At 34.0% G+C, this 12,781-nt stretch overlaps 1 protein-coding gene and 1 long non-coding RNA gene across 2 annotated transcripts; both read left to right on the top strand.

Moving 5' to 3' along the window:
- Positions 1-438: 438 nt before the first annotated feature.
- On the top strand, positions 439-7,201 carry LOC107629696 (uncharacterized). The gene is made up of 13 exons (XM_016332550.3): positions 439-783; positions 980-1,301; positions 1,682-1,859; positions 1,946-1,995; positions 2,550-2,642; positions 2,722-2,810; positions 3,321-3,399; positions 3,816-3,898; positions 4,228-4,306; positions 4,421-5,159; positions 5,494-5,568; positions 5,728-6,313; positions 6,607-7,201. Exons 1-13 carry the CDS (start codon positions 752-754, stop codon positions 6,746-6,748), a joined length of 2,547 nt encoding a protein of 848 aa, XP_016188036.1. The 5' UTR covers positions 439-751; the 3' UTR covers positions 6,749-7,201.
- A 2,590-nt stretch (positions 7,202-9,791) lies between these two features.
- On the top strand, positions 9,792-11,409 carry LOC110269973 (uncharacterized). Its single transcript, XR_002358848.2, has 3 exons — positions 9,792-10,057; positions 10,423-10,611; positions 11,105-11,409. It is a non-coding gene; the product is annotated as an uncharacterized LOC110269973 (long non-coding RNA).
- Positions 11,410-12,781: the final 1,372 nt, after the last annotated feature.

Below are 12,781 nucleotides of genomic sequence, written 5' to 3'. Positions count from 1 at the left end.
TTTAGAAAAAATTAGTGCCAAGGACGATTATGAGATTTTAATTAATAAAAAGGATTAATCATATTAAAATTATAAAAAAATTAAATAAATATTATACTTAGAAGCACAGAGGAGAAGAAAATATAGAGCAAGAAACATAGAGAAAAAAAGAATAATAAGATAATTTTATCATTTCAAATCTTATTTATTGGTCTTTTTTTAGTATAATATCTATGTGGTCCTTTTTAATAATTTTAATATGATTGATTTTTTTATTAATTAAAGTCTCTTAATGGTCTTGGGCACTAATTTTCCCCCAACAATTCTTCCTAATTTTTGTTTTTTTGGTTCACGAAACAAACCTGAGTGAGAAAACCCATTTACCAAAAATAAATCCACAACGGAAATCCCAAAAAAGTTTATGGATAAGAAAAAGCCCAAAATCTAATGGACTTTTGTAAGTCAGGGTGCATCCAATTGAATTCTCCCTCTCCTCCTATTTCATCTTTCGTTCCATCCTTCTCTTTCTCTGTCTCTCTTTCTCTCTCTCAAATACGCATTGTTACAGCACTTCACCCTCTCAATCCCCACCCCTCTTTATTATTATTATTTTTTTCTTTTTTTTTCAAATTTCCCAACCCTCTTTTATTTTCCCCTTATAAAATAATATTTATTTTATTTTAATAAAAAGAAGGACGTAAAATTCAGGGGTTTTGTGGGGTGAACGATCCCCTAAACACGAAAAAATTGAAATCTAAATCCACCAAAGCATATGGCATTTCACGTAGCTTGCCCAATTACATGGTATTCTTATTCTAACTGTCTCTTTTTTTTCTTCTTTTTTTCTTTTTTCTTTCTTTTATTTTCTCTTATATTATATTTTCCCTCGCAATTTCAACTACGATATACTCAGAAACTAACTACATATCTATCGTTTGTTTTCTTTTCTCTTCGCTCTCTTCGTTTTTTCTTTTTTCTGGTTTTTCGGTGGTTTTTGCAGTCGTAGAATCTGCTTCTGCGCCTTAGGGTTTCCGCGAGCTCTTCATGGAACTGAAGCTTCCAATGGCTTCCTCAACGACGTTGCCGCGCTCGGCGAATTCCTCTCCGACAATCGAAAGGACACGGCCACCGTCAAGGTTGCAGTTCCCAAGGTCGTACCGCCTCCTCCGCCGCCGAATCCTACGCCGGATGGAGGAGTACCTGCCGCGGAAGAGGAGTCCGCATCGATGAAGGCAAAGCGCGTGGCACTGCAGCGGAAGGGCGCCGCCGCCATGATCGCCGCCGAGGAATACGCTCGCCGGTTGGAGTCCGGTGATGTTGCGGTGAGGCTTCTTCTTCTTCTTGCGAGGAGTCCGCCAATCAGTGTTTTACTGTTTGGTATTTTTTCTTTTTTTTTTTGGTTGAGAAATTGCGTGTGTATCATGGAACTCAGGTAGTCTAGGTTTCTGAGTTAATTGGTATGTGTGCTTTCGTTGACTAATTTGGTGGCATGGTGTTGCTTCAAATCTTGAGCTGAGCGCTTGAACCATAGGTTGGAAAACGAGTTGAGGATTATTCATGTTTATTTTTTATGTATGTGCTGCTGTATTGGATGCTAGAGTAATATTATTGTGTGAGGGTTTTTTTTCCCTCGATGTATTATGTATTACATGATCAAGTGAAGTTGGTTTGTGAGTTTGGTACTATTGGCTTATATGAACAGGATGCACCTGGAAATCCTGTTGGAGAAGAACCGGGCCAAGCTAATGCCAAAGTCTTTTGTCGAATGTGTAATCGTGTTGAAAACGAAGGAAGCGAGAGAGCAAAGAAGATGCTATCGTGTAAGAGTTGTAACAAGAAGTATCATAGGAACTGCTTGAGAAGTTGGGCACAAAATAGAGGTAAAGGAAGTATGTTTGTTTTCCTATATAATATATAGTGTGGTCTAAGTGCCATATCTTTACGTTAGTTGGGTCTTTTTCTGCAGATTTGTTTCATTGGAGCTCATGGACCTGCAGGGCTTGCCGAATTTGTGAGGTAGGTATTGGGTGGATAGGATGGTGTGTGATAGTATTGAGCTTACATAGAATAGTTTCTTGAATCCTCTTGGGAAAATTATTACCGGCCTCTTAATTGATTATACTCTCAATCTAGCTCTTTTATTTCATAAAAGTATCTCCATATTAACCTATTCACTCTCTAGAACAAAAAAGATTGTTATATCACTAGGGATTATATCTCATTTAGTTGCTTGATTATGTTTTTTTGGGTACCCAATGCCTCAGAACACATTGCTTGTCTTATTAGTTATTTTTATGGTATTGGATAGGAGATGGACATGCATGTTCAATTTAAAAATTAAACAAAAATAAGACATTTGTTTGATTATTACATAGTGTGAAACTCTTTTTCTCTTTTTCTGTTGTAATAAAGAAAAGTTATATTTTATACCAGCTATATCACATGCTTGGGGATGTCTGACTTCATTCAATATTCTAAAAGTATTTACACTCATTATATATGATGAATTTGTATGCTTTTGGCTATTGTTAGAGATATTTATGTCTTATCCATTCTTGGCTTCCATCTAGGCTTGCAGAAGGACAGGTGATCCAAGTAAGTTCATGTTTTGCAAAAGGTGTGATGGTGCTTACCATTGTTATTGTCTGCAACCTCCTCATAAGGTAGGATCTCTATCACTTGGTAGCATGTATAATATTGATTTTCAACATACTATTTCATTTACAATTATTTGTAATGCAGAATGTTAGTACTGGGCCATATTTGTGCCCAAAACATACAAGGTGTCACAGTTGTGGATCCAATGTTCCCGGAAATGGACTGAGTGTGAGGTATGATTCCAGAGTGTTTGTATCCTAAACATTGTTTCCAGTGTTTATTTTATTGGATGAATTATATATGCCCTGTATGTTTTTTGTTAGATGTTATGCAACCTTTATGTCTATTTAATTGTGAGGCCCTTATGATAGAAAGTGCCATGTAATAGTGTTTTACTTTTCCTGTTGAATAGATTTCGAAATTGTAGAGAATATCACAATTGCTTGTCCCCACTACCAAAACGAAAAGCATAAAAGAAAAGGGTTCAATTATAATTCTGTTTAACAAAATCAAAGGAGATTATAAATATCTTTTTGATAATTCATCTCTCCCTTCTGTTAAGCATGCATTGGATTATGGATTGTCCGTACTGAATGTATACCACCAATATGTCACATTGGCTAGTTAAAAATAGTTTAATTTTTACTTATTACATGATATTTAATTCCTCCCCTGCCCTTGCTGATTGAGTAATCTTAATTAGACGAACTTACCTTCTCCTATTTTCCAAATAAATTATATAGGTGGTTTCTAGGGTACACCTGCTGTGATGCATGCGGAAGATTGTTTGTGAAAGGCAACTACTGTCCAGTCTGTTTGAAGGTGCCAGTCTTTTCCCTTTATGTTCTTCTAGGGCATTGTTAGTAAAGCAGGACAATATTGGAGCAAGCTTGTAGAATGATTATAAAGGAAATTATTTGATGTATTTCTAATGTTAGAAGGAATTTATATGCAGATTTTATATTTTATTTAGGATTTTTTGATCTTTGAATATAGTTGAAGGATATAAACATGTATCCCCCTCCAACCCCCCTTTTCCTCCTCCCAACACCAAAATAATAGAAATGTTATCTGCATCTGTCGTACAGGATTGTATAGGTTCCCAAGATCTCGTCTTCTCAAGTATTATGTTTTGCTAGCTGCTAGCATGCATATTATCCTCAGCTATTTTATTTTTTTTCTCAGGTGTTGGATTCTGAAGGAAATCTGAGATTCATTGTGTATGTCTTATTTTGCAGGTTTACAGAGATTCAGAATCAACACCAATGGTTTGCTGTGATATTTGCCAGCGTTGGGTGCATTGTCACTGTGATAATATTAGGTTAGTTAGTTTACCTTTTGCAGCATTTCGAAGGTGAACTGCTTTCATTTGCAACCAAGAATATATATTTTGATTAGCATTCCATTTTTTGTGTCATTTCCATTGTGAACTTCATGATTCTATTTCCTTTTATTGCCTCGTTGATTAATATTTTGAGTTTATTGTGATATTTGGAATCTATTGTCAATTTTTTTTTTACTTGTTTTTCTTGAGAGATTGTTGACTCTTGACATTGTCTTCACATAGCCACTAATTTTGACCTTGAGGTTAGTCATCATTTTTCCCTGTTTAAAGTTTGCTTATTTCATTTTGTTTTTTGTTTTTGACAGTGATGAGAAATATCACCAATTTCAAGTGGATCGGAATTTGCAGTATAAATGTCCTACTTGTCGTGGGGAATGTTATCAGGTATGGATCATGCCTTCAATATCAGAAACCATGTAACAAGCCTCTTGATATTAGTCTATGTTGATTTTGTTCGTTGTACCATGCTGTATGTATTTGTTTATGTGTATGCTCCAGATCAAGGGACTTGAGGATGCAGTTCAAGAGCTTTGGAAGAGAAGAAATATTGCTGATAGAGATTTAATTGCCAGCTTGAGGGCTGCAGCTGGTTTGCCAACTCAGGAAGAAATATTTTCTATTTCACCATTTTCAGATGATGAGGATAGCGAGCCTTTGAAATTAAAGAGTGAATCTGGCCGTTCCTTTAAATTCTCTTTAAAGAATTTATCGAATAACTCACCCAAGAAGTTTAAGGATTATATAAAGAAATCTTCAAACAAAAATTCTAAGAAAAAGGACTCTCAGTCGGTTATGACTAATAAACCAGACATGCACTATAGTTTTGAAGGACAAAGCGATGTAAAATCTTTACATAGCTTGGATGATGATAAGAATGATGATATACAATCCCAAAGAAATGAAGGTCCTGAAGTTTATTCATCCCCTGCTGCTGGAAGCCTGAGCCAAACTGAAGTATCTTGTCCTATCAACAAGACAGGGATTTTGAAACATAAGTTTGTTGATGAGGTGATGGTTAGTGATGAAGAGAGGAAGCCCAGAGTTTTCCGAATCAAAAATAATAAGGCACATATACTGAATAGTGAAGATGAGATTGGAAAAGATGGTGATAAGGCTGAGAGTGTCAAAGGTAAGAAGTTGGTCATTAATTTGGGTGCACGGAAAATTAATGTGGCTAATTCTCCCCGCTCTGATACTTCAAGCTGCCAAAGGGATCAAGATCTGGTTACTGTTAATGGTATACATCTCAATCAAGTCTTATTTATTTTTTTGATTGATTGTTTGTATTTCTGTTGTTTGTTTGTATTTCTGTCTCCCTACTTACAATGTATTAACTTGTGAAATTGGGGTTGTGGTACTTGTTATTTGAAATTGTGTTTGGCTGATTTCTTAATCAATGTCACCCTTTCCTCCCCAGAAAATCATTGATATACATCAATAGGGAAGAGATATGTATACAGTTATTAACAGTGATTGCATTGTGTGCGCTTTTGGTCTTGAATAGTTTGAAGCTCTCTTCTTCCTTCTTTTTCTTTGTTTTGTGACTTCTCCTGTTCAAATTTTCTTCTCAGGAAGTGAAGATATAAGCCAAGTAAGGAAAGGATTTGCATCAGATAGACATGATGGAGCCGCTAGACGTGTTGATGGTAAAGATAGTGTTGCCTGCTCTTCTTCTATCCCTGAAGTCCATAATATTTTTGCAATTACCTTCCACTGTACTAAGTATTAGCATATGAGTTTTGAAGATATTTCTAGTATTAACTCAAGTTTCTAGGAATAGTAATTGAGGTTCATGTGACTTACAGGAAGCAATGTTGACTCTGGCCAATCAAAACATTTAAAGGTTTCAGGTAGAGAAGAAAATTTCATTAAACTGGGGAAATTGAAGCCAGAAGTTCAGAAATTCACTCTACCATCTGGTAGAGGTGAGGTTCCTTTAGATCAAACTCGCATCTTGCAGGGAAAACGTGGTACTGATGCAAACGTGGAAGCAACACCAAGAGGTGAAAGAACATATCATCGGAGGCCGAAAGAAGGCATTTCTGATGCATATGATGGGACAGATAACAATCATAATCAAACACCTTCACATTCTTTGGCAAAAGATTCTAAACCACTACTCAGATTTAAATTCAAGAAACCTAGTGTAGAAAGTAAAAATTCTATTATTCAAGAGGAAGAAAAGACTACAATCAAGGGCCAGAGGTCAAAAAGGAAGAGACCTTCACCTTTCAAGGAGAAAGCATCATTTAATGAGGCTGGAGATGTAAATCAATCACAGACGGGAAATCTAATGGATGAAATCATGGATGCTAACTGGATATTGATGAAGTTGGGCAATGATGCAATTGGTAAAAGAGTTGAAGTTCATCACACATCGGACAATTCTTGGTTAGTAAATAACTAATATTAAATAATGGCATGCCAGCGAAAATGATGCATACTTTTGTACCAGCCCGTCAAGTTCTCTTCTACTTTGTGTCTAATTAGTTTATCTTTCATATCTGAACACTTTTATCTACTATTTATCTGATTACTGGCTCACTGAATGGATGAAACTTGGACCATCTTTGTCCATACTTAATTTGATTTCATCGACAGTTCAACGCATTTCTTTGTCATGAGGCATTGACTTTGTAATAGGCTACAGTCTACATTTTCTTACCTTCTGCATGTTTGTATAGGCATAAGGGAGAGGTTACTGATATAGTTGAAGGCTCATCGAAATTGTACGTTACCTTAGATGATGGGAAGATCAAGACCGTGGAACTCAGGAAGCAGGGAGTTCGCTTTGTTTCTCAAAAGCAGAAAAGGTCAAAGACATGATCGCAAATCTTTATCAACTATTAGTGATCCTCTCATGTGGCGGTGTTCCTTTAACTTGAAGATTATTTCATCTGTGAGGCCTCTACTTATTGAATTTGTATTGCTAGCCTCTTTCAATGATGCTGATCTTTGGGTGAAGCATTCTCCGATTGGAGCTAATTTTCAGATTTTTTTAGCCAGAATTTAGCTTACCTGCCCCTGCCCTTCTTTGGGTCGCAGGTTGTTCCTGCCTTTCTGGGCAAATTAATTTTTTTTTCTTCTCCGAGTTGAGATGTACCAATTTCACAAAGTAGTTCTGTATCGTGATGTATAGGTTACCCATTCCTTTAGAATAGTAGGGCAACTTAGAGCCCGAGAAGTACTAGATGTAATGATGTATTACTTGATTAGGGCTACTAATAGTATTTGGATTGCAGGCTTCATCATATGAATTTATTTTCTCGAATGCTGAAATTCAAATTATCGTCATTTTCTTAAGGTGCATGGTAGATTTTGGTGGTTGTGACTTGTGCTAAAAGATTTTGTTCGGAACCCACAAGGATAAGCAGGAACTACATATTGATGTGGGTATTTTACTTAAGGGGGATGCTACACATTTATGTAACCAAGTAACCAAGTTGGTCCAACACAAAAAAATCTAATACCATTAAATGAAATGTGAAATACACGTGTTCAACATACACGAAATCGCTCTTATCCAACGCTTCTTTTCATGCTCATTTACACATAGCGTCTTCTTTTTAGCCTTCTTTTTCGCGTTCCTCCTTCTCCTCCTTTTTCGCGTTTCTTCTTCTTCACACGTTTTCTCTTTATCGTCATTCTTTTGTTGTTGTTGCTGCTGTATTTTTTTGTCTTTTCTTCCTTCTCTCTCTGGTGAAGAAGTAGTAGAAGGTGAGGAAGAATAATTTTGAATAGTGTAGAATGAACCGAACACATTACTCATGGTGAAGCAAACACAGTATTCATAGTGAACCAAACATAATACTCATGGTGAACCGAACACAATACAATTGTATAGTACTGAGTGAACGAACCCTGTATGCTAAACCCTGAACCCTAAACCCTAAATCCTACCGTAAACCCTAAAACTCTGAACCCTAAACCCTAGACCCCTAAACCCTAAATCCTCAACCATGAACACGGTGAACCGAAATTAATACAAGGAGCAAACCGAAAGTTTGAAACACACTGAACCCCTGTACACTGAACCCTGAACCTATAAACCCTAAAACCCTAAACCCTGAAACCCTATTGTCATTCTTTTGTTGTTGTTGCTGCTGTATTTTTTTGTCTTTTCCTCCTCTCTCTGGTGAAGAAGTAGTAGAAGGTGAGGAAGAAGAGTTTTGAATAGTGCAGAATGAACCGAACACAGTACTTATGGTGAAGCAAACACAGTACTCATGGTGAACCGAACACAGTACTCATGGTGAACCGAACACAATACAATTGTATCCATTATATAAAATCAAATTCAAACAACTTTTTACAGAATGAACCGAACACAGTACTCATGGTGAAATAATTGTATAGTACTGAGTGAACGAAACATAATCCATTATATAAAATCAAATTCAAATAACTCTGCCTACAATTTACATATTATCAATTCAATTCAATTTAATTCAGTACACCTCTGTCCATTTAATTCAATTCAAATTAGCAATTGCATTCCATTCAATTCGATTCAAAATTGAATAATCCAAACTTTGTCAGTTTGATTCGTTTCAGAAGAGTAATCCAAATCGCTCTCCTGATTTAAAGTTGAGTCATTTGTTGTTTCGATTCAGAAGTGCAGATCGAAGAAGAAAACGAAGGAGAATAGGAAGAAGATAAATGCAACGTAACTAGATCGAAATAAAAAAACGAGAAGATGAACGCGACCAGAGGAGAACGACGAAGGCAATGCAGATCAATAAGGAAGAACACGAGTAGAGAAGAAGAAGAAGAAGGAGGAGGAGGTTTACGTTGCAGCACGTTATATGTAGCGCGTGTATGACAAACGAGTGAGGAGTGGAGGACGCGCGTATGAAGGAAATTACTTGGTTAACAACCATGTAAAAAATTCATGGATGCAGAGAAAAGTTTTTTACTTGTAACTTGAAAAGATTTTTAAATCACCAAGTTAGCCTCTTGTATATTAGTCAACAAATGTGTGTATAATATCAAATCTAATTCTTTGAACTATAGAATAAATGATCAAATTGGTATAAAGAATATCAATAGTCTTAGTTTCAATTTTTGCATAATTCACGGTTTAAATTTTTCTGTAGTTAATGTAATTTTTTTACATATTTAAATTATATTATAACTACTTTAGATTACTCAAGGGTGTATTTGGCTATTGTCTTAAACAAATAGAGATATAGATACATGAACACAAAGATTCACAAATTTTATAACAAATGTGATAAGGGTAATTTTGAAATTTAAAAAATATTCAAGTATCCTCAGGTAAGTCTAATATTTTGAATTTTAGAATATTTAATTTTTTAATAAAATATTCTGTTATTTCATATATTTTTATAACGTTAGTGACTTAATTAAAAAAATTAAATAATAAGAGGACTCAATTAAAAAAAAATGTATAAAAATTTAATTAAAAATTCAATAAAATTATAAAAACCTTCCCAACAATTAAACTTTTTTATTTATGTTGTTCACACCCCCAACTTCTAATTCAGCCACCACCACCGCCACTTCTGCGGTAGTTGTCGCAGACCACCAAGCACAATTACGCAATATTCATCATGTAAGAACTAAGAAGTTTAAGTGTTTAACGCCTCACTTGTCCTTTGTTTTTTTTTTTAGGTTTAATTACTCTGTTGGTCTCTATAGTTTCACCAAAATTTTAATTAGGTCCCTATACTTTTTTTCTTTTTAATTGGGTTTCTATACTATAATTTTATTTTCAATTTAATCCTTACCATAACAAAAATGTTTAAAATAACAGAATATTCCATTAAAAAAACGAATATTCTCTTTGTTAAAATTAAAAACCAAATTAAAGAAACTTTAATTTTTTTAAAATTCCAAAATACCCCTTCACATTGCACCGCACTCTTCGCTGAGCTTCCCTGTCGCCGCGTTTCCTCCGCTTGGCATCCGTCGCTGGTCGTCTGCCATCACTTATCGTAACCCTGGTGTGCTCCACTACTCGCAGAATGCCACGCTGGTCCTCCATCGCCATTCCCTTCGCCTCCCTTTCGCTCACGTTCGTGATCGCCATTCCCTTCGCTTATTCACACGCTTTTGTCATCGCCGTCCCTTTCGCTGGCATCCCGTTGCTGCGCCGTCCCCATTGAATTTGATGTGAGTTTGTTTGATTCTTTGTTTCAACTTCTATTTCTGTTCATGTTTGATTCTCTCTGTTCCTGTTTCTTTCTTGTTTGGATGTGAGTTTGTTGAATTTTTTTGAATGAACATTTGTTGAATTTGTTTAATTATTTTGTTTCTGTTTAATACCTCCTGTTTGATTATCTTCTTGTTTAATACCTCCTGTTTAATTATTTTGTTTCTTGAAGAAGGTATGCTTCATCCATCTCATAAAACCACCTTTTTTGTTTTAATGTTATTTTCTGATGGTGCTCATGTATGTATATATGTTATTAAATCTTGTTGTAGAATGATGAATGAATGCTAATAAGTCATTTGACTTTGTTTGAGTGCTTTTATAGGATTTCAGCAAGGAAAATATGGATAAACTGGGACATGGAGTTTATGAGCCTTTGGATGTGAATCTCCTCCCACCTCCGCATCTAATCTATGCTGAGAATCCTAATGATTCTGGGAAGGTTAATCACATGGAATAATTTAATCGTCTGCTATTAATTTATTATGTTCCCTGCCTCCGGATATTTATAGAGGTGAAGGAAGTTATGAAATAGAGTTTAGAATGTACTTCTAAACATGGCTTCAGAATTTTCAATTTTGTCTCTTTTAAGAAGATCCTTGCAAATCGTTTAAATTTCTCACTGAAAAATAACTATGTTTTAAACTATTTGAACTTCAAATCAAGCACCATTGCTTGAGCTAACGACTTTCAAATGGGTCTACAGAAACTTTGATTAAGTAGCTTGTGATTCTAAACAAGCAAAAACAAAAACACAGCATAATAAATTTTCTTTGGATTTTGCTTTTAAATTTGTTTTGTATCTAATGCTTTGAAATTAATAATTTCTTGTTTAAGGGAATCTTTCCTTTCTTGATTCATGTATCAAATGGTTTTTATTGGTATTATCAAAACGTTGCCCCACTCCATTATGGTCAATTTTTGATATAACCTTTAAAATGATCATTTTTTATATAATGGTTCAATTTGTGTGATGATTAATCCTTTTTTTTCTTTTTTCAATCTAGACATTGGTTCGGCACCAGTTACAGACATTGTTCTTTCAAAATCCTTCTCGGTTCAGAAACAGACAGTTATCAATGTTATTGTTATCCTTTGTTATTATTGATTCCTATGCTGGTTCAGAGAATGGGAGGCTGCAACACAATAACTAATTTTTAAATTATCTGTATTACACTGAAATTACGTTTTTTATGATTTTTGTTTTTAGATTTCAAATTTCAATAACACAAATTATAGTCTTGTGGTTTTTATGGTGTACCATGATATGATAAAGACAAATTATATTCCATGAATCCACACAGATGTAAAATGTTACATGATCATAATGAATACTTGAATGATAGAAACTGAATTTTATATATACTTATTACTACTATTTCTGTTTCATTTTATCTATTACTTTTTTTTGTATGTTCTTAAGATGTATTTTAAAAGTCAAGAAGAAAGAGAAGGTATTTTTGGTACAATTTGTATATCAATAAGCAAAAGAATGATAGTGACAAAATAAAACGGATTATAGGAATATTTTTCATGTCGTAGAATCATTGAATAGGGATTATAGTAATATCTTTAGTTGAATATTTATAACTTCACCGAATTTTCAATTAGGTCCTTATACTTTTTTTTCTTTTCAATTAGGTCCCTAAGGGTATATAAGTAATTTCATAATTCACTAATATTTTTTTTTATATTTAACGTTAACAGGGACTAAATTGAAAAGAAAAAAAGTATAGGGACCTAATTGAAAATTCGGTAAAACTATAGGGACCTGTAAAGTAATTAAACCTTTTTTTTATTCATTATTAACTAGATTAAGACCGGCACAAAGAGCTAAATTAATTATATTATATGGTATAAATTTAAAATGCTATATATATATATTGCTTAAAAATATGTTAGATCATATATAAATTAATATTAAACTTAAAAATGTTGTGATAAGTTCAAAAGAACGTGGATGCCCATTTTTCTTATGAAAAATGAAGCTCCCAAGCCAAAATGATATTAAATGAAGTTTTGAATGTTTGACCTTTTGTATCTATAAATAGGAGGCTAAAGCCTTAGGATAATCACAACAACAATAAGAATATAACATTCTTCTCTCTCTTACTATTCTCTTTCTTATATACTTTATTTTAATATTATTCAATACATAATTATATATATTATATTGATATAGTAATTCTAGTGAAAATTACTACGAGTGTTATCAAATTATATTTCTATATTTTATATTTGTTATCTCTTCCTTATTTATTTATTTAGTTATTTTACAACACGTTATCAGCACGAGACTCTGATCAAATTTTTAGAAGATTCAGGTAACAAATTTTTATTATGTTGAAGCTCTCTCATCTTGAATTCAATGCTCTTGATATATCTGGAAACAATTATTTATCATGGATACTAGATGTTAAAATTCATCTTGATTCAATGGATCTTGGAGATACCATTAAGGCTGAAAATAATGCATCCCAGAAGGATAAAGCCAAAGTCATAATTTTTCTTCGTCGTCGTCTTGACGAAGGATTGAAAAATGAATATCTCACATTAAAAGATCCTGCAGATCTTTGGAAAGACCTTGAAGAAAGGTACAATCATAAAAAAAACGGTGATACTTCTTCAAGCTCGATATGAATGGACGCACTTGCGTCTACAAGATTTTAAATCTATAAATGAAT

This window comes from Arachis ipaensis, chromosome B3, assembly GCF_059453495.1.
Source record: "Arachis ipaensis isolate K30076 ecotype BB chromosome B3, ASM5945349v1, whole genome shotgun sequence".
Classification (NCBI taxonomy): domain Eukaryota; kingdom Viridiplantae; phylum Streptophyta; class Magnoliopsida; order Fabales; family Fabaceae; genus Arachis; species Arachis ipaensis.
The sequence above is the reverse complement of the archived record's forward strand: the minus strand, read 5'-3'. Positions and strand labels throughout refer to the sequence as shown.